This window comes from Arvicanthis niloticus, chromosome 6 (assembly GCF_011762505.2).
Source record: "Arvicanthis niloticus isolate mArvNil1 chromosome 6, mArvNil1.pat.X, whole genome shotgun sequence".
Lineage (NCBI taxonomy): Eukaryota > Metazoa > Chordata > Mammalia > Rodentia > Muridae > Arvicanthis > Arvicanthis niloticus.
The window spans coordinates 14034604-14055311 of NC_047663.1; the positions used below are offsets into that span (position 1 = coordinate 14034604).

Consider the following 20708-nt stretch of genomic DNA (forward strand, 5'->3'; position numbering starts at 1 on the left):
CACAGAGTCGGGGGACATCTCACATTCCAGTGGTAACACTCCCAAACTCCTGGCCCCCAAAGTCTCAAGCCCACACTGTCTCCTAATACTAAGTGCATCCAACTAAACTTCAGAAGTCCCCAGTACAATTCAAAAATCTCAAAGTGCCAGTCCTTCCTAGACTTAAATCTTCACTGTGAACTCTAAAAGCAAGAAGAAAGTCAAACACATACAGCATGTAACACAAACTAAATATCCTCCTTCTTGTAGGAAGGAACGAAAGAATAACAAGAAAAGATTGGCTCAAAGGAAGACCATCATCCAGCAGGGTAAAGGGTAAAGTCTGAAACTATTGCACCGAAGTCACAGCCTGTGGTGATATTATTTGAGCTCCAAAAGGCTTGGGCATCCCTCAGCTGTAGCTGTAGTATTTACAAAGCCTGTAACTTTTCTCTTGGGCAGGCTCATCTTGATGCTTGCCACTTTCCTCTGCAGACGTCCCATGTTCTCGGCATCTCCAGCACTCCGGGAGACTAAAGCCTAGCGTTCACCTTCACAGCTTCACATGGTGACTCCTCGAGATCAATATTCAGAGAATATGACTCAGCTACGCAACGCCTGGCACAATTGACTTTTCTCTGAAACCCTGCTGCAAGCTCCAGTTCCCTGTAGCTCTTGTGTTCTACACCCAGGAAAAACCAGTACCATGTGTGTGATATTAAGATCTGCTGCCAGCTTGAAAAGTAGCTGAGCCCCCTTGGACCAAGGATGCAAGTGCACAGCTGCAGGGGTATGAAGCCTCTGCTTGGTCACATCACAGCAAGAGGACGCAGAAAGAAATAGCCACTGTAGAGAGCAGAGGTGTGAGCAGACCAGAGACAGATTGTGGAAGTGACGGACAGAATCTGAGAGGCTACATCTGCTGCATCGTTGAATTTAAACTGGAATCTATCCGTGTGATGGTGACCTCTGCTTTGCTCTCAACAACACTCAGTTTCTTAGGGGCAGACATAAGGAAGGGAAAAAGAACCTTGAGTGAGTTTAGCCAACAGATAAAACAGAACAAGGGAAGGGCAGAAGGAGGCCAAAGCCAGATGTTAGAATGATAATGAGTAAGGGAAGTTCGTTGTTTTGTTTGTCTGTTCATTTGATTGATTTTTTTTTGTTTTTTGTTTTTTTGTTTGTTTGTTTTGTTTGGGGGCTTTTTGGTTTTTTGTTTTGTTTGGGGGGTTTGTTTGTTTTGTTTTGGGGTTTCGGGAGGGGTTGTTTTGTTTTTGTTTGGTTTGGGGGTTTTTGTTTGTTTGTTTGTTTGTTTTGCATCATGTAACCACAGCATCAAGTATTCTGGGTCAGTCCTGTGGACCTGGAAGTCTGTGCCATTCCTTTGTGGCCATGATTTCTACACTCAAGGAAGCACAAGAATTATCTAGGAACTACGTCTTCGATATAGATTTCAAGGCCGTGCTCAGGAACTGTGGAACGTACCATTCTTGTTGTTGTAATGAGTAGATAGCTAATACTGGCTTGGAAGTCCATGAATCAGTCTGTAAAAAGTACTACAGTATAACAGGACTACCCTGCTAATGGGTAGGTTGCTACTTCACTGCCAAACACCTAGGATGCTTTGGGTATGTGGATCTCTTGACATAACTAAAACCACAATGCCATATGGAGTCACTCTGTAATGACTGAGGCAACTCAGTAACTTTATTCTGCAATTTCAGTTAGATTCCTCAGACAAGCAGAGATACAAATACAACATTCAATTTTGATTCTGATAACAACTTCAGCACGGTGTCAGGTCTGATGCATCCGTTTTCCAGAAAGCCAGAGAACTGTGCTCTGTGGGAGGAAGAAAAAAGATGAACAAGAGAGGCAATCATTTCTTAAATTATCTAAACAGCTCATCCAAATCAAATACATTTTACACATGTGTTGAGTAAATTTAATTCTAGGAATAAAATCATTTAGTATGAGGTCTCAGTAATGGGAGAGGGGAAAAAATGGGCAAGGATAAGCCATTTATTTCCAAGAAGAGAAAATGAAAGGTTTTATATAACTCTGACAGGCAAGATTAAAAGAGGGAGAAATCATATCCGCCTTTTATTTACTCCCTACAGAATCAAGAGTGCTGCCTCTGTCTGAAGACCATAAGCAAAATCAGCCTGAAGAAAATATAGCAATGAAATTCTGATTTTTAAATTAATCCCTTCCAGGAGTTTCTCTACTGATTTGTATTAAACTTATTGAATTTTGCCAATTTTATATTTAACATCTCACTAGCGATGAGATGATGAGATGATTATCTTTTATTGTATTTTATTTGTGTGTGTGTGTGTGTGTGTGTGTAGACTAGACATCAGCGTTGGGTGTTTACCTCTATCACTATCTATCCACTTTATTTTCTGAGACAGGGTTTCTCACTGAACCTGGAGCTCACTGATTGGCTGGCTAGGCAGTAAGTGCCAGAAATTTGCTCTCTACCTCTCAGAAATTCTACCCAACCCTGGGGCTATAAATTTGGTACCCAGCCACCTTTTTTTTTTTTTTTTTTTTTTTTTTTTTTTTTTTTTTTTTTGGTTTTTCGAGACAGGGTTTCTCTGTGTAGCCCTGGCTGTCCTGGAGCTCACTCTGTAGACCAGGCTGGCCTCGAACTCAGAAATCCGCCTGCCTCTGCCTCCCAAGTGCTGGGATTAAAGGCGTGCGCCACCACCGCCTGGCCCCAGCCAGCTTTTTAATAGGTTCTGAGAGCCAAACCTCAGGCCCTTGTGCTTGTGCATCAGGCAATTTATCAATTAATCCATCCCTCCAGCCCAAGCTCTTTTATCTTTTGGGCAATGAGAACTTAGTCAGTAGGCTTCTAACTATTTGTAATTGTGATAATGTCACTGGTTGAGCACGTATCTTATGCCATGTACAAAGTTTCTATTAATTAGGGTTGGGAGGATGGCTCAGTGGGTAAGAGTACTTGCTGCATAAGAGTTCAGATCCTAGCACCCATGTAAAAAACTAGGCACAGCCGCACACAAATGCCTGTAACACTGTTTTTTTGTTGTTGTTGTTTTTGTTGTTGTTGTTGTTTTGTTTTGTTGGTTTTTTTTTTTTTTTTTTTTTTTTTTTTTTTTTTTGGTTTTTCAAAACAGGGTTTCTCTGTGTAGCCCTGGCTATCCTGGAACTCACTCTGTAGACCAGGCTGGCCTCGAACTCAGAAATCTGCCTGCCTCTGCCTCCCAAGTGCTGGGATTAAAGGCGTGCGCCACCACCACCGGCGTAACACCGGTTTTAAGAGGGCTGGGAACAGGAGGATCGCTGGGCCTTGCTGGCCACCAGCCTAGCTCCAGATTGAGTGAGAGATCCTGTCTCTCACTCAATATAATAAATTTATAATAAATATAAAGAAATAATGCAGAAAAGATAGAGTAGGACACACGGCATCTTTCTTTAACCTCCACATGTAAGCACAGGTACGTGTACCTGCACAGCACACACATATGCCACTCATACATACACACAAAGTAAAATATTTCTATCAACTGAGCCAACCCTATGAGGCATAGCATAATAATCATTTATACTTCCTTCTCTCTCTGGGTGATAAGTTCTCAGACACTGTCCCCTGGTAATATCTGTTCTCAATTGTTGTCTTCCCAACCATCAATACTTGGTCATCAGTGGATCTGGAGAACTTATAAACCTAGAGCCAAAAGTAACTTCAGTCTCTCTTGGCTTTTCATTCCTGGCAATAAACACTACAAAAGCCCTAAATCTGAAACCTTAGGTTAGTGTGGAGTTCTATATGCCAACCGGTGTCCACTTCTGAATCCCATACATCCCTCTCAACGTATTTTGCTCTAAACAAACTTTACCCTAAAGAATTCTTTTCAAGTGTGGAGTTTCTAAAGGCAAGAAAAATAAGGCTGGATCTACAGACTAATTACCATCATTATTATCGCTTCTCTAAAGTGTGGAATGATGAAGTGATAGGTGATTGTATTATTCAATATTTGACTCTCTTAGTTTTCACACTAAACTCGAAATTACACAAGATGGCATAATTCACCTCAATGGTCATCAAAGAAACCTACAACCTCAAGGATTAGAGAAAAGAACTGGAAAGCAAAATGTGTATGTAAGCCCCCCCCCCCCCAAAAAAAAAGCTGTAAGTAGCTCTCTGCTTTCTCTGCTTTCCCCAGCACACAAGATGCCAGCTAGACTTAGCTTCTCAAAGTCACACAAAACCGAAATGCTGGTGATAGCCAGGGCCTAAAGGAGTTCCAACCGAACAGCCCATCTTAGCCTTACCCTTGAAGCATTTGGGGATCTCAATGGTGCCGTCGATGCAATGAGCCTCCTCCGTGTAGCTGCACTTCTTCTCCTTGTTCTTGCAGAAGAAGTGCACCTTGTCACCGTGCTTCATCCCATTCTTAAACTGTTCCTGGATCTTCACCCTCTGCCCTTGGTACAGCACGGTGGCTTTCTTAACAGAGATTTTGCAAGATGCTAAAAGAGAGAATGTCTGTAGTCAGGACAACCATCCGCTGATTCTTTGCTAAAGAGAATCTAGCTTACTTATGGCCAGTGAGCTGGCTCGGTGGTAGAGGCAAATGCCACCAAGCCTCATGACCTGAGATTAATCCACAGGACCCATGTGTTGGATGAAGAAAACTTTATCAAGTTGCCCTCTGACCTCCACAAAGCCACCATGATGCATGTGAGCCCACGTATGTATGTGCACGTGCACACAAAATAATAAGTACATAGTATAATTTTTTTGAACAAAGCATGTAAACTTCTGGGTCAATAGGAGAGCACAACTGAGCTAAACAGGCCAAGACAAGAGGCTTCTAAGAAACAAGTGATATGTGATATCAATGTGATTGGTGGTGAATGTTCTCTGTAACATTTCTATCCTTCAGTGACGGCATAAGGTCAGAGCAGCAGCAGATGCTTGGGTTCTATGAAAGAGACCTTGATACAAGCCTGAACTGATGGGCACTCAGGCCCCACTGATGGAGTAGATATACCACTGAGAGTCAGTCAGCCACTGAGAGTGAAACTTGCTGACAGCTCACAAATGTCTCCTGACCAAAAGCTTGTTTCAGGGCCAGCAAGGGGCTCAGTGGATAAAGGTACTTGCCACGAAGCTTGATGATCTGAGTTCAATATCCTTCCCCAGGTCCACATGGCAGAAGGAAAGAATCAACTCTAGAGTGTTGTAGTGTGACCGCCACATGTAGGTCAGGATGCATGTGCATGCACACAGATACACACACACACACACACACACACACTAAAAATGAAAGACATTTTTAATTTCTTTACATATATCTGTATGTAAGTATTCCTCAATATATAAATACAACTTGTTCAGTCTATATAATGTTACTTATGTGTATATAATTTCAGTGCTGATCATGTGATATTGGATGACCAGTTGGTAGGGGCAAAAGGCTCTTCCCTGGGGAGGACTTACTGCCACTTTCAACGCTACCTAGTTCCCAAGGTTCTTTGTCTAGTGTTGAGGCCCTGTGGAATTTCCTAATTTTGTGACTATTGCTGTGTTGGGCCTAACACGAGGTCTAATCTCCATTCCACCTTCACCCTTCAGTCACATACACAGGTGGAGGGCTCGAACAGGCCCTAGAGAGATTTACATACTAATGAGGTACCTGAAGGCCAGAGGTGGAGGCATTAAACATTCCTCCCCAGACCCTCCCCCCTTCTCCCCTCCCCTTTTAACTCAGGTCGATCCTGGGTTTATGGGGGTATGCATTCAGATCCATCCGCCATCCGCCATGTGAATAAACCAGTTTTGGAAACCCAAGGGCTTCCTCATGTGTTGGGGCCGCGCCGCTATGAGGAACCGTGAGGAGCCAGGGAGAAGCTTTTAGTTAATGAACAGCCGGGCCCAACTTCCAGCTGGAGGAACCCGGAGCGTTCCCAGCCGACTACCCACAGCATGGCGGGAAAAACCCTGGGATCCCCAGCCTTTTTTCCCAACATTGCTGTTATCTCTTTGTTCAGGTCTGGTTTAAGCTGTTGATACCATGTCTCATATATATTATATACATAATTTTTTTTAACAAGGAACTTTGTCAGAATGAAAGTTCCCAGGTCCCATTCCAGATTCACTAAATCAGAAACTGAAGATGGAACACAGAAATAGGAATAAAAACTAGCCCTCGAGGGCTGCAGAGATGGCTCAGAGAGTAAAATACCTGCTACATAGCATGAGAACCTGAGTTTGGACCCCAACAAGGACCTAGGTAAGAACTGGGGTGGAAAGGGAGACTTGGAAAAGCAGACAAACAGCTAGAGCTCTCTGGAATATCCAGCGAGCCTCTGGGTTTAGTGAACAATCCTGTCTCAAAAAAAAAAAAAAAAAAAAGGTAAGGAGTGTTTGAGGAAGGCATGTGATGCCAACCTCGGACATACACACACTACGTACACACATGCATATCATGCATATACCCATTCACACATGTACACACACACACACACCAGGACTCTGATCCACAGCAAATCCTGAGAGCCAATACCTACCCAACCTTCCCTGCCCTGCTATTTTCTGAAACACTGGCTTCATAAATCAATTGCACCTGAACACCTCTTCCAGACTCTGCTTCTAAGATATTCCAGCCTATAACACCAGCCATTCATCATTTAGATTTTATGCCTGCTTTCCTTTTCTCTTTTGAAGAATTCAGCGTGGGCAGAGAGAGAGTGCTCCATGGTTGCTCTTTGCATAGCCGTTGCATTATGCAAATCATGGCACTGACTGGATTAAGAAGACATGCCCAACTCAAAAAACAAAACAAACAAACAAAATAACCCTGACACCCCAAGGAAGGGAAGCCAGCTGGTGACTGGTGCTTTACCTACTGTAGAATCAAGGAGTTCAGACAAAGAAGGGGACACAGAGATGGGAGAAGATACTGTCGTGTGGTATCTCAGGTCCTCATTTACATATTTCCTTTTGTTATAACAAGCTCCTGTTTCCTTGAACTAGCTTAGATGTGTGATTGATCTTTGCAACAAAGAGAGCCTTGTCAAAAAAAAAAAAAAAAAAAAAAAAAAAAAAAAAAGAGCCAAAAAGTGGGGTGAGTGAGTGGATGCTTGGCCTGCAGAGATGACTCTGGGGTTCAGAGCATGAGCTGCTCTTCTAGAGGACCAGAGTTCTGTCCCCAGTACCCACATCAGGTGGCTCACAACTGCTGCTAACTCCAGTTCGAGGAAGCCAACACCTCTGGTCCCTGTGGGCACCTGGACTCATAACTTGCCCACGCACAAATTTAAAAATAGTAAAATAAATATTTTTAAAAGGGTATTTCTGGGCGACTTCAAAATAAATACAAGCAAAAACCATGGTCTTCTACCATTTTTACCGAGCCTTACAGAGAAACCACTTGTTTCCTATCATTGCTGAGTGCTAGGCAAACTGTCCTAAGCGTACTGTCCCCATGTACTTTGAATCCTTAGGACAGTTACATGTCGATTCTACAAGTGGAGCTTAAATAGAACAAGAAAACGGCAAACAAGCATGATGCACCCACTGGGTGAATTCAGTGCTTTGCAGGGCCACAGCCACACTTCCATACCTTTACAGCTCGGCAGGGCAGACCAATTTCCGGTCTTGGTACACTCCACTTCTTCCGGGCCGTCCAGTGTGTATGTATCATGACAACCAAATGTGGCTCTATCCTTATAAAGCAGCACTGGCTTTGCAGGATAATTCACAAACCCATTGTCTGGCCTCGAAGGGAAGGGACATTTTACTTCTGAAAAATGTAATCAGTTAAAAAAAATATTAGTAACTCATAGCTTGTTAGTTTCTCATAGTTACAAAATGGCAACATTGGTCTTTCCCTGACTGCGCAGAGCCACTGAACACTCCTGTGAGTGAAAGGCAGTTTCTAGGGACCCAATGCTTGATTCTATCCCTGTTCTCTTACACTCATAGAACTTTGAATATTTAGAAAACGATCAGACATTGAAAATAAATAATGACACCCTGCTAGCTCTTTAGGCTTTGAGTTTTCATCATGAAGTGATTTGTCACAAACTTCTATAATCTAAAAAGTGGATATGAAAGGAGAGGGAGAAAAGTCTTTTTTTTTTTTTATAGTCAATAAATCAGATTAAAAAGATCCTGCAATGATTCTTAAATGTAGGGAGATTATAAAGTCATAGCCATCAATCAGACTATAACCCAGTTTTTAAAACCCTCATCCCTTAATCCAGGGACACCTCACAGCTGTCACTAGACACAAGTCCATTCATGCCTCTCCAGCTTCGCAAGTGATGTGTTCCTACACAGCATGCCTTTCCTTTAACTTCCACTTATGAGCCAAAGCCCATATATCAAGGGTCTTGACCTCTGGAAATACCACTCAGTCAGTCTAGACTATTAATTGCAAGATAGTTAATTTCCTGCAGGTCAGAAGCTGAACTCATTCTCCTGATATTCCTGGTATAAAGCACACTGCTTGGCACGAGGTAGACACTCTACAGATGTACACAACCCCTTTTCAAGGTTGTGTAAATAGTGGCAATTACTGGAGAAGATTCTCCTGCTGGTGGAGCAGCCTGCACATTGAGTGGAAAGCAGCAGGGATGCAGCCTTCTTACTGTATCACCCATGCATGCTGACGTGGGGTTCCACTGATGTAGTTGCCTTTGAGTCAGTCACGGAGTATGCATGTAACCCCTTGCCTCTGCGCCTACAACAACTCCAATAAACTCCCTAATTCCCTAGGCTAGACTCAGGTGGTATCATTTCTTTGGTCTTTCATCAGGGCCTGATTATTCATGCCTCCCTAGGAAAAGTCACATATAAGACCCTTTCTTAAAACAAAATAAAGAAGAAGCTAGGTAGAGGTCAGGCATGCCTTTAATTCCAGCACTTAGGAAGCAGAGGCAGGCAGATGTCTGTGAGTTCAAGGCCATCCTGATCTACAGAGAAACTTCTAGGACAACTAAGGCTACACAGAGAAACCCTCTCTCAAAATACCTGCCCCTCGTGACCCCCCCCCCAAAAAAAGAAAGAAAGCAAAAATCAACATAATTTTTTAGTTTGTCGAGGATTTGTAATGTTCCTGGCAGTTGGCATTTTCAACACATTCAGAGATGTATTTTTAAGCTACTCTACTTATTTTGTCTTATATTGTGATTAGCCACTTACCCCGGCATTCTGGAAATTGAGTCCAGTTTCCAAGGTCTGTGCACATAACTGTGTCATTTCCGAACATGGCAAAGTGTGGCAAGCAATTAAAGACCACTGTCTCCTGATAAAAAGAGTTGTTTCCAGTTGAAGTCTTATAATCCTTAAGGACTGCAAACTTAGGTACTGGTGGTGGTGGGCAGGTGACACCTGAAAAGAGACATCACTGTCATCTCTATGAAAATAACTGGGGTTTTGAAATGCACTCTTTGGAGGCAGGTGGATATGTGTGAGTTCAATGCCAGCCTGACATTGTCTCCAATAATAGATAGATAGATAGGTAGATAGATAGGTAGATAGATAGATAGATAGATAGATAGATAAGATAAGATAGGTTCTTCAGGTTGGCAGGATATCTCTGTATATAAAAATAATTTGCTGTCACTCTCAGTGACCAGAGTTTAATCCACAGGACACACGTAGCAGAGAGAGAGAACTGCCTCTCATAGATGATCTTTGGACCTCTTCACATATGCCAAGTAAATATTTTTTTTTCAAGAATTGTTTCCTTTATAATTAGAAAAAAGTTTAAAGACACCTGTAGGACATTTGGCATAATCCTAACACCTCTCTGGGTGTGTTAACTTTGCATAGTGAGATTATAAATTTAAAGAATGCTGCTTTGTTGAGCTTTGATGCTGCAGATAATGCCAATAAAATTATCCATGGTCTGAGGTCAGTATTTCCATTTTGGTCAAACCTTAGGAATGGCATATATAGCTTGATCAGGCTAACCCTTTTTGTCCTGGGAATACTTTTATTCCCGCCCATCGTGTTAAAGCTTGTCTCTAACTGCATTAACAGGCTGGCAGCCAAAGTACATGACTTGAAACTGATAATGGACCTCCCAGACAGAGTTATTAATTTAACAGGCTTGCAAGCCAAGGATGGGTAAGACTCTCCACAGAGCCTTACCAACCTAAGACATAAGTGCATTGCTTATGATAATGCATATTCCACAATGGGTAAGGAAGGCTTTCTTGTCAGAATGACCTAAGACAGGCTCAGTCTGGTTTATGCAATAAAAAGGGGGAGATGTGGGAGGCTTTTGGGGCTGCCTAGCAGGAATCCAACATAGGACAAGGACAAGGACAAGGAAATGAACTGCAGACAGGAATCTGACATTGGGCTGGAACAAAGAAGTAATTTCAGGCAGAAATCTAAATCTTAAGCTAGAACAAAGAAATAGACTTTAGGCATGAAAATGACTTTGGGCTAGGACAGGGAAGTGGGGTCAGATACTTTGATCATCTTGATAAGCCCTTAGAAATAGTGAATACAGGAGTGATCACAGGACTCTGTTTATTGTCTTGTGTATTCTTTGATTATCTGGGTTTATTGTCTTCCTTGTTCCTGGACTATTTGCATCTATTGTATTGCTAGTTCCTCAACCTAGAACTGACCTTTACTTGCATGTAATTTAAACAGTATAAAGGCAAAAATGGAGGAGGAGGAATGAGATAGGAGATTATCCATTAGGGAATGGGGAAGGGGAATGGCATCTGAAATGTAAATAAATAAAATATTGAATAAAAAATAATAAAAGAATTGTTTCTTTATTGTATGTATGTGAGTACACTGTATCTGTCTTCAGACACGCCAGAAGAGGGCATCTGATCCCATTACAGATGGTTGTGAGCCACCATGTGGTTGTTAGGAATTGAACTCAGGACCTCCAGCCACCAAGTAAATAATTTAAAAATAAAATTTTGGGACTGTAGCAATATGTTTTTCTTGTCATGTGGTTGCTAGGAATTGAACTCAGTGCTCATAACCTCTGAGCCATCTCTCCAGCCCCCAAATAAATAATTTAAAAATTAAAATACACTCATCTCAGAATGAAAGAGAATATGAGAATGAACTTGAAGAAATAAAAACTTTGATCACAAGTTTTGTAAAAACAAGCCATTGTTGATGACAAGTAAGAAAAAGTCAAATCAAGTTGCCAACCAGTCAGAAACCATGCCAACCAAGAAGAATAAGGAGGGGGGGAAGGAGAGGAGGAGGAGGAGAGGAAGAAGAAGAGGAAGAGGAAGAGGAGGAAGAGGAAGGGGAAGACAAGGAGGAAGAGGAAGAAGAGGAGAAAGAAAAGGAAGAGGAGAAGGAGGAGGGGACTGCAGCAATATATTTGTCTTGTCATAGTTTATTTGTGTTCTACACATCTTTGACATAAAGACTACCTTGAAAGATGTTTCTAGAAATCAGAATGTATAGACACTGTTGGGAGACTACCTCTAAATATTTGCTACCATCTTGTTTGTGACTCTGAGTTCTGCCCCTAGTCCAGTTTGTTTCTACAAACACCTCCTGCTTTGGGAATGAAGACATGGAGGCTTACACATGGAGACAAGCAGGGACCCAGAGATGAGGCAGTGGCTTACCAGCACACCTTGGCAATAACTAGAGTTTCCACAAATTCAGGGAATGTTACACTAACACTGCTGATAAAGACACTGCTGATGAAAATATAATTTAACATGATCTATCCTCAGTGGTTGTTTCTCAGAGAGTGGTCACTGACCAGCCTGGCAGCCTGAGAAAAGCTCAGACCACACCCAGGTGCCCAAGTCAGCATCTCCACATTAACATCTATGAGATGTCATCCCTGGTGACTGCTTGTACACTTCCGAGCATGAGACTCGCTCATTCAGATTAGCTTGAATTTAAATTCAGTTTTCTGCTCTTAACTGGAAGAAAAAATTAGTTTATATAATTGGTATAAAGATGCTTAAAAGAGAGACTACATAAATCGTGGTGAGGCTTACTGTGGACAAAGGATTCAGTTTATCTTTAAATAGTTTTGTGGTTTGGTTTTAATTTGGTTAGGATTTATTTAGAATTACTCTAGTTTTCTACTTTCCTTTGCTAAAATGGGTGTCCTTGAAAGGATAATGGACCACACCCATGACTGGTAAGAAATTAGAGTTACATAAATCTCAAGCTAGGATACCTGAAAAAAACATTGTCTCTATAGAAACGGGCCAGGGTTTCCACTGACTGCTTAACTGAGCATATCTTCAGTAAGTCATGAAGGCCTTGCACTTATGATACAAGGTGTTTGGTGGCTTATTATGAAGGACTGTCCTTATCTCTATCAGTGGATTCATTCACTTGGGGCAGGGCCATCCTCTCCCCCAGGCTTTCAGCAGCAGTTCTTAATATGTCGGTTGTAACCCCTATCAGATATCCTGCATATCAGCTGTTTACATTAAGATTCTTAATTGCAGCAAAATCACACTTCTGAAGTAGCAATGAAAAAAGTTCATGGTCGGGCATCACCATAACACGAGGAACTATATTAAAGGGTCGCAGCACTAGGAAGGTTGAGAACCACTGCCTTGTAAGCTCAAAATTCAGCATACAGAACCTCAGTCCACGTTTGTTAAAAGTGGGAACAGGTCATCTCATTAATGAATGAAGAAGAACCCACTAACAGGAAGAGATGTCTGAAGCCACTGCTAGTGGTGTAGATGAGAAAGTAGACAGAGAACGTGCCTGGCATGTGCAGGACTCTGGCTTGGCTCCCCAGCATGACAAAAAGGAAAGAAAGGAAAGGAAAGGAAAGGGAAAAGGGAAAAGGGAAAAGGGAAAAGGGAAAAGGGAAAAGGGAAAAGGGAAAAGGGAAAAGGGAAAAGGGAAAAAAGGGAAAAGGGAAAAGGGAAAAGAAGGGAAAAGGGAAAAGGGAAAAGAAGGGAAAAGGGAAAAGAAGGGAAAAGGGAAAGAAGGGAAAAGAAGGGAAAAGGGAAAAGAAGGGAAAAGGGAAAAGAAGGGAAAAGGGAAAAGAAGGGAAAAGGGAAAAGAAGGGAAAAGGGAAAAAAAAAGGGAAAAGGGAAAAGAAGGGAAAAGGGAAAAGAAGGGAAAAGGGAAAAGAAGGGAAAAGGGAAAAGGGACAGAAGGGAAAAGGGAAAATAAGGGAAAAGGGAAAAGAAGGGAAAAGGGAAAAGAAGGGAAAAGGGAAAAGAAGGGAAAAGAAGGGAAAAGGGAAAAGAAGGGAAAAGGGAAAAGAAGGGAAAAGGGAAAAGAAGGGAAAAGGGAAAAGAAGGGAAAAGGGAAAAGAAGGGAAAAGGGAAAAGAAGGGAAAAGGGAAAGGAAAGAAAAGGATCCGTCCATGCCAGACCTTGCCTTTGCCAAAACAGTGAGGGAGCTTTGTAGTTTACAAACCCAGTAGGTACTGGTCCAGTAGGTAACAGACACATATGAGTTCATAAGTAAATTGCTTCTAGCCTGTCATTCGAGGGTGGGTTGCTGCCTTGTCTAGAATACAGTGATCAAGGTGAGCATCCCCGTGAGAGACCAACCATCTATCTCACTGAATCAGGATTATGGGGTCTCTGGGAGCAAAGAGTTTCTGGACTGTGGAGCTGGCAGTACCAGGAAATTTCTGGACAGCCCAACTTGCCCCTTAACTCTCAGGTGGGACCCACAGACTCACGGGCACAAACAGGAATGTCTGGACTCCATCTTCCTTCTTCTGTGCACTTAGCTGAGCTGGTCCCATTCAGATAAAACCTGGAAAAGGAAAATGTAATGTATTAACCAACAAAGTGACCTCACTGGCATTATATGTGTGCTAGGGACTGAATTTATATGTAGAAGACATGAATTCTACCACTGAGACCCCCACCCTTAACCCTAGTCAATTGTTTTGAATCAGGGACTCATTATGTTGACAAATAAGAAAATTCAAGGGATTCTCCAGCCAAATAGAAGAAAAGAAAAGAGAAAAACAAAAAAAAAAAAAACAAAAAAAACTACTGGAGGTTTCTGTGGTTGGTGAATGTAGCAGCCCATACCCCTAAATTCCTCGATTCCAGCCAACTGGCCAAGTTATCAGATCCCTAGATAAGGCTGAGAACCAGTTCTTTTACAGGACATCAGAGTGTTGCAAGCTGCAATGTTCATTCACTAGATCTACTGGCACGAATATGTGTGAACAGCGCATGTCATCACTGCCAATGAAGGTTCAGCATTCTCACTGAAGCCCCGCCCCCACCCCACCCTACCCCTGCCCAGGGGCTGTTGGACTCAGCCCCACCAGCAGCTTGGCATTTCTGTGGAGAGACCCATGCTTCTCCTTCACAAATGAGTCTCCAGGTTTCCAGGTCTCCACTCCCAAACAAGGATCTTCAAACAAACTGTCACAGCGTATAGAAGCATGCTCTCCACGGCATCGCATTGGTGTCATTTCTTATAAAACAGATGAATTACGTGACAAGTGACACGTGAGCCTGTGACACTGCATTAAATAAGCACTAACAGAACCAGGTTCAGGCTGGAGAGATGGCTCCCTGGTTAAGAGCACACTGCTCTCACAGAGGCCCAGAGTTTGAATTCTAGCACCTACATTGGACAGCTCACCTGCAACTCCAGACCTCTTCAGATGACACTGGTATCTAAAGCCAGTGACAACTGTGGGGGCCCACACTCATATGTACATAACCATACACAGACACCCACACTCACCATAATTAAAATTGATCAAATAAATCTGTGGTGGTCTGAATAAGAATGGGCCCCATAGGCTCATAGATTTGAATGCTTGGTCATCAGGGAGTGGCACTATTTGAAAGGACTGGGAGGTGTGGCCTTGCTGGAGGAAGGATGTTATGATGGGTGGGCTTTGAGGTTTCAAAAACACAAGCCAGGCCCAGTGGTTCTCTCTTCTTGCTGCCTTCGGATCCAGATGTAGGACTCTTAGCTACCTCTCCAGCACCATGTCTGTCATGTGTCCCTGTGCTGATAATATATTAAACCCCTGAAACTGTAAGCAAGCCCCATTATATGCTTTCTTTGGTAAGAGTTGCCATGGTCCTGGTGTCTCTTCACAGCAACAGAACAGTAACTAAGACAAAAATCTCTAAAGAAGAAGTAGGTCCTGTATCACCGCATTCCAGTCTTCTCCACAGAATCCCCTTCCAAAGACTCCCTAGCACACTGGTCCGTCAGTCTTATAACCAACACCCAAGCCACACTCCTACTATAGTTTAGTTGTATGCTAAGAGCTGGCGCAGAAATGAGAAAGAATTGTGATCCAGGTTCACTCTCTTTGCTGTGTCTCCTCCTACATGTGATTAGCCAGGAGCACAGAAGCTGGCGTGCTGGTCTCCTGAAGCATGTGATGATATGTTTTCCACGTCTTACACTACCCTCAGCGTCATCATAGTGTTTGGTAAAAGCAGGACTTAAATGTATTTTGTATCCAGCAAACCCAACCCACAGACTAGAAAGAAAATACAGAGCAATCGTGATGTTTAACTAAAGGACTCAGACATGTGCTCTGTCCGCCAGCTGCTTCATCTCACTACAGTCCTTACCCAGGGTTACAGGTAAAATTGATGCTGTTGGGATATTCAAAAGTTGTGTAGCGTACAGCTCCATTTTCTAAGATTCCAGCAAAAGGACACACTCTGGCTGCAATTTAAAAAGAAATGCTGGTAAATCTAGATTGAAGTGTAGATTTGAAAAGTTTCCATCTCTTGATCCAGTAACTACTAATAACTGTTCTAAGAAAGTGATAGAAGTGGAGAAACGATACATGTATTGAGATAGTCTTTATAACAGGATTTGGACAGTCTAAACGGTCTTTGTTATGGGGCTATTTTAATTATGCAAACTTAACCACCAACTGAGCTATTATGTAGCCAATAAGGCACAGATTATAAAGATCATAGAGACAGTCAATCTTTATGTTGATAAAATAGAAAAACACAAAATTATGTATACTCTTTACAATGACTCAGAAAGCATATGGAAAATAAGTTGAAAATGACATTATTAGTGATAAGAGATATTGCTGATTTCAAGTGATTTTTCCATTAAAAATCATGCTTAAGGGGTAGGAGTGTAGCTCAGTGGTGGAACACAGGTTTAGCCTACACAAGTCCCTAGATTTAATCCCTAGTGCCTCCAAAAAACTCACTTAGATTTTAAAAAATTAAGAACTTGAATCACTTGCAAGAACGTATACAAATCTGATAAAAGTTATATCTATATAATCAAAATAACCAGAGCTCTGATTGTACCATCTAGCTATTTTTACTCCTAAATATAATTGCTAAAATAATCTGGTTGATTGCTTAATACTTGACTATAAAAATGAAGCTGAGAGCTGAGTGTGGTGGTTCACGTCTGTGATCCCATCACTCAGAGGCTGGAAGTTCAGGCCCGTCCTCAGCTACCGAGTAAGTTTCAGGAGAGACTAGAACACATGACACCGTGTTTACAAAAAAAGGAAAGCTAACATGATCATAAACCATGCTCCAAGGAATAAATGAAGGCAGCCACTTACCATAAAATGATGTTCTATAAAATTTATATTATTAAATTGTAACATGTCTATATTTCATTGTAAACAGATACATAATTTAGATAAGTTTATACTCAGTTCAGTAAATATTAGTCTGCTTCCATTGTGAGGCAAAGTCCAAAGATATGAGATCGCTCCCCATCTGTTTACCCATGAGCCTCTTTGGCAACAGTTCTCCACTTCTCTTTTAACTTCCTTCTCTATCAATCGATTCTGTTCTATGTCTCTCTCTGTCTCTCTGTGTGTCTGTGTCTGTCTTTCTCAAACTTTTCCTTAGCTGTCTGCTTCTCTAAATGTGATTTTTTTGTGTGTGAGATACCTCACACCCAGCCCTGTGCACCCTGAGTAGAATGAAGTAGGTTTTCCCTCCAAATATTCAGAACCCAAATGAGGGAAGAGAACTGGAGAGAAGTTTCAGACTTACGGATGCATCTCAGGGTGTTGATGGGCCACATTCCTGTGAGAGGACAGGTAAACCGCCTCATCCCTCCCCTGGACACATAGCCTGGCTTGCAGGAGTAGACAATCTGCTCCCCTGGGATGTAGGATGATTTTAAGGGAACAACCACAGCAAATGGTAGCTCTTCCGGCATCGGACAGGCTGAACACAACAGAAGGCAAAACAGATGGTTAAGAAGACAACCTCAATTCACAGTTTTAAGGTCCCCTAGCATGTAAGGGAAAGATGTCTATAAATTGTAGGTCTACCTAATTCCACACCAAATACTTTCTATGCAAGATCTCATCTGACCTTAATGATCATTTGAGGAAGCCTTACTGTCATCTACATATTACAGGTCAGTGTGCTGGGGTTAAATTTGACTTAATATCCTACCAGCGTGTTTTAAGAATGGCAATATTGGAGAATAAAGCAAGTTTCCGTGCCATCCCTCCAGCATCCACTCTGACTTCAAAGTCGTCATTATTATTATTATTATTATTATTATTTTTTTTTTTTTTTTTTTTTTGGTTTTTCGAGACAGGGTTTCTCTGTATAGCCCCGGCTGTCCTGGAACTCACTCTGTAGACCAGGCTGGCCTCGAACTCAGAAATCCGCCTGCCTCTGCCTCCCAAGTGCTGGGATTAAAGGCGTGCGCCACCACCGCCCGGCCAAAGTCGTCATTATTGATCCCCAGCACAACCTCATTGGTCAGAAATATCGTTTTTTTTCTCAAAGGCAAGAAGTACTCACTCCGTCCTGCCATGGCAACATGGCAGAGGAAGGCGGAGAACAGGATGAGCACCGGAGAGATCATTGTGGATGGGTCCCACCAGCTCCACCAAAGCGGTATCTTCTGCTGAAGGAAGAGAGGCACACAAATACGGGGCGCTTAAATATTAAACCACTTTTGGGGTGTGCTTTCATTTCTGTAAACAAAAGCTAAAGCACTGTGCTTTGGAAAGGACAGAGAGAACTCTGTTCTTCAATCATTTACTCCACTTCTTTGGGTTCATTGTGAAATCTTTGGTGGGTGGGTGCTTCTTTGGAATAGCACATTTTTTCTTGGTAGCACAAGTAGGTCATAATTGCCTCTGAAAGAATCCTGATGATCACTGGCACTGTCTGGACCTCTTGTGTTCTCTCTCTCTCTCTCTCTCTCTCTCTCTCTCTCTCTCTCTCTCTCTTTCTCTCTCTCTCTCTGGTTCCATCCCCCTTTCTTCCCTTAGATTGCTCTGATTTTTGGTATGTTATATGTTATAGATGAAACACCCAAAGTTGGAAGCTCCTGTTTCACTTGGTGTCCTTGACATGTGAAGTCATGACAATCTTCTGTTCTCAGTTTCCACATCTCTAAAATGGGATTCCCTGGTCCATTTGGGGTGGCTCCACTGTTAAGAGCACTCACTGTGCTTGCCAGCAACCCAGGTGCTGTTCCCAGCACTCACACCAGGTGGGTGGCTCGCTAGCATCAGGTGCCTCACAAACACATGCAACTCCAGTTCTAGGGGACCATGCATCCTCTTGTGGTCCTCAAAGATGTACACATGCAGTACACATAAGCCCATACAAGCACATACATAAGCAGACATACACAAAAATTAAATATGTAAAACGGTGTTCTAGTCTGTACACAGAGGACTCTAAAGAATATCTTCAACCATTACCCTCCACTTTAATGGAACCGAAACTGAATTCAATGTCTGTCACAACAAAACAATTACTTTTCCTGGATTGACCTTTTAGCTGCTCTTCATAACTAGATCTTCTCAGTAGCTCAGACTGAGACCTTGGAGCTGTTCTTGACCCTCAGTCTTTTCATCAAAGCAGCATTCATTCATTCATACCGCATCATATACCTGTCTAGGCGGGTTTCTTTTCTAGGGGCTGGAAGTTGATAGGAAATCACTTCAGAACTCGGTTAAGTAGGAGAAGAGGAACAGACCACTGATGCTGATGATACTTGGGAGAGCTTTGAGCAGTCCTGCATCCATAGCTCTCTAACACACTGTCCACATGGGTACACTTGTGGACAATGGTTGGGTCTTACACAACAGAACCATCACCCACAGTCTCTGCAGCAGTCTTTTAAGAAGCCAGAGAACGCACATCTCTGCAGCAATTGGTTCTATAAAAGAAAGCCCATGTTCTCCTAATCCTCATCCTATGGGCTGCAACCCCTTTGGGGTTGAACAATCCTCTGGCAGGGGTGGCCTAAGACCATCAGAAAGCACAGATAGTTACATTGTAATTCATAACAGTAGCGAAATTATAGTTATGAAGAAGCAATAGAGATAAGTATATGGTTGGGGTCACCACAACATGAGGAATTATATTAAAGGGTCACAGCATCAAATTGAGAACCACTGCCCTAACCATTCATGGAAATTACCCCACATCAAGCCAGCCTGCCTCTATACATTTTGGCTCTTTGGCCACACACACGCACACACACACACACACACACACACACACACACACACACACACTTGTGAACTTCCTGGAGATATACTACTTGAGAAACGCTCCTATCAGGCAGTGGTCCATCCTTAAACCAAGCTTCTAAGGGACACTATGTTCCACTGTAAGTAGAAAAGTGGACTCCCTTTTCCCATAAAATAGTGGAGGGTCTCTCTTCTCTTGTTATTCTAAAGAGGATTCTTGCTGCTTGCATAGCCCCAGGGTTCTGCTTTATTATGGAAAATTCCTATGAAGGGTGGAGGAGAGAGAAAACTAGTGAAGACAAGAAGGGCCAAAGTTGTTCTCATAAGAGATAGAGAGTGAGGAAAGGATGCTGGCGGGAGGAGCTTGGAGAGGAGAAGGTTGAGGCTGAGATGCAACCTTGCTGCAGAAGCTGTAAAGTGAGTTGCCTTAAGAGGTGCAGTAATGTAGACGGCTTACCAAGGTCGGGTAACAGATGAGTTCCCTTGCATGAGAGCATATTCTAGAAGACTAGAAATGCCTCCTGTTTTGTTTTAGGTTGGGCTCATGCGATCCTCAAACTCATTCAACTAAACATTTGAGACCCATGCCTTTACTTGATTACTAAACAGTGCACACTTCCTTCCTAGAAAAAATACATAGGGAAGGTCTGGAGGAAGGGGTCAGAGGTTACTGGCTGTTCTCCCAGAGACCCGGAATTGGATTCCCAGCTCCCACACAGTGACTTACAACTATCTAACTCCAGGGAATCTAATGTCCTCTTCTGGCATTCATGCAAACACATGGTACACAGACATATATGCAGGGGAAACACCTGTATGCATTAAACACTTAAAAACAAATTTTAAAATGCATAGGGAGTTTTGTCTAACACAAGGATGCTGACGAGCAATATACTAGGAATATTGGAATGTGAAAAAAAATATGATTTTGAAATCATAAAAAAGTTTAATTCTGCCAAGAAATACCCATAGGTGGTGAAACTAAGAGATGCAGGTGGAATTGGAAATGAAGCATCCGCACGGTTCTAAAAGTGTTTCTCAAAAAAAAAAAAAAAAAAAAATTATTATTGTAAAGGGGTGAAAGAGGAATTCATCTGGGTACACTGCTTTAAACAAGTAATCAACATTAAAGTGACTATTGGTGGCACTAATTGGCATGATGTGCTCCCCATTTTGTTTTGGATGCAATGAGAAAACAGAATCTGTTCTACAATATTCCTGCTAAGCCAGAAAATCTGGGTTGCATCACAAGAAAGCCTTGTGCACAGCCGTGTTTATAGTACACTGTGCACACAAGAAAGCCTTGTGCACAGCCGTGTT

The 20708-nt window shown here is 42.3% G+C and overlaps 1 protein-coding gene across 1 annotated transcript; it reads right to left on the minus strand.

The window, feature by feature from the left end:
* Window positions 1-1648: 1648 nt before the first annotated feature.
* Window positions 1649-17861, minus strand: Apoh (apolipoprotein H). Its single transcript, XM_034506920.2, has 8 exons — window positions 17698-17861; window positions 16930-17106; window positions 15514-15610; window positions 13632-13708; window positions 9161-9349; window positions 7578-7757; window positions 4282-4479; window positions 1649-1821 (listed from the first exon to the last, which is right to left on the minus strand). The coding sequence occupies exons 1-8, from the start codon at window positions 17759-17761 to the stop codon at window positions 1766-1768; spliced, it is 1038 nt and encodes a 345-aa protein (XP_034362811.1). The 5' UTR covers window positions 17762-17861; the 3' UTR covers window positions 1649-1765.
* Between the last annotated feature and the right edge of the window lie 2847 nt (window positions 17862-20708).

Excerpts from the sequence above, each read along its gene's own strand:
- Apoh (XM_034506920.2), bottom strand. The coding sequence starts at position 17,761 with ATGATCTCTCCGGTGCTCATCCTGTTCTCCGCCTTCCTCTGCCATGTT. Across the intron at positions 7,758-9,160 it reads TCAATTTCCAGAATGCCGGG|AAGTAAAATGTCCCTTCCCT; the intron begins GTAAGTGGCTAA and ends TACATTTTTCAG. Across the intron at positions 4,480-7,577 it reads TGCCCTGCCGAGCTGTAAAG|CATCTTGCAAAATCTCTGTT; the intron begins GTATGGAAGTGT and ends TCTCTCTTTTAG.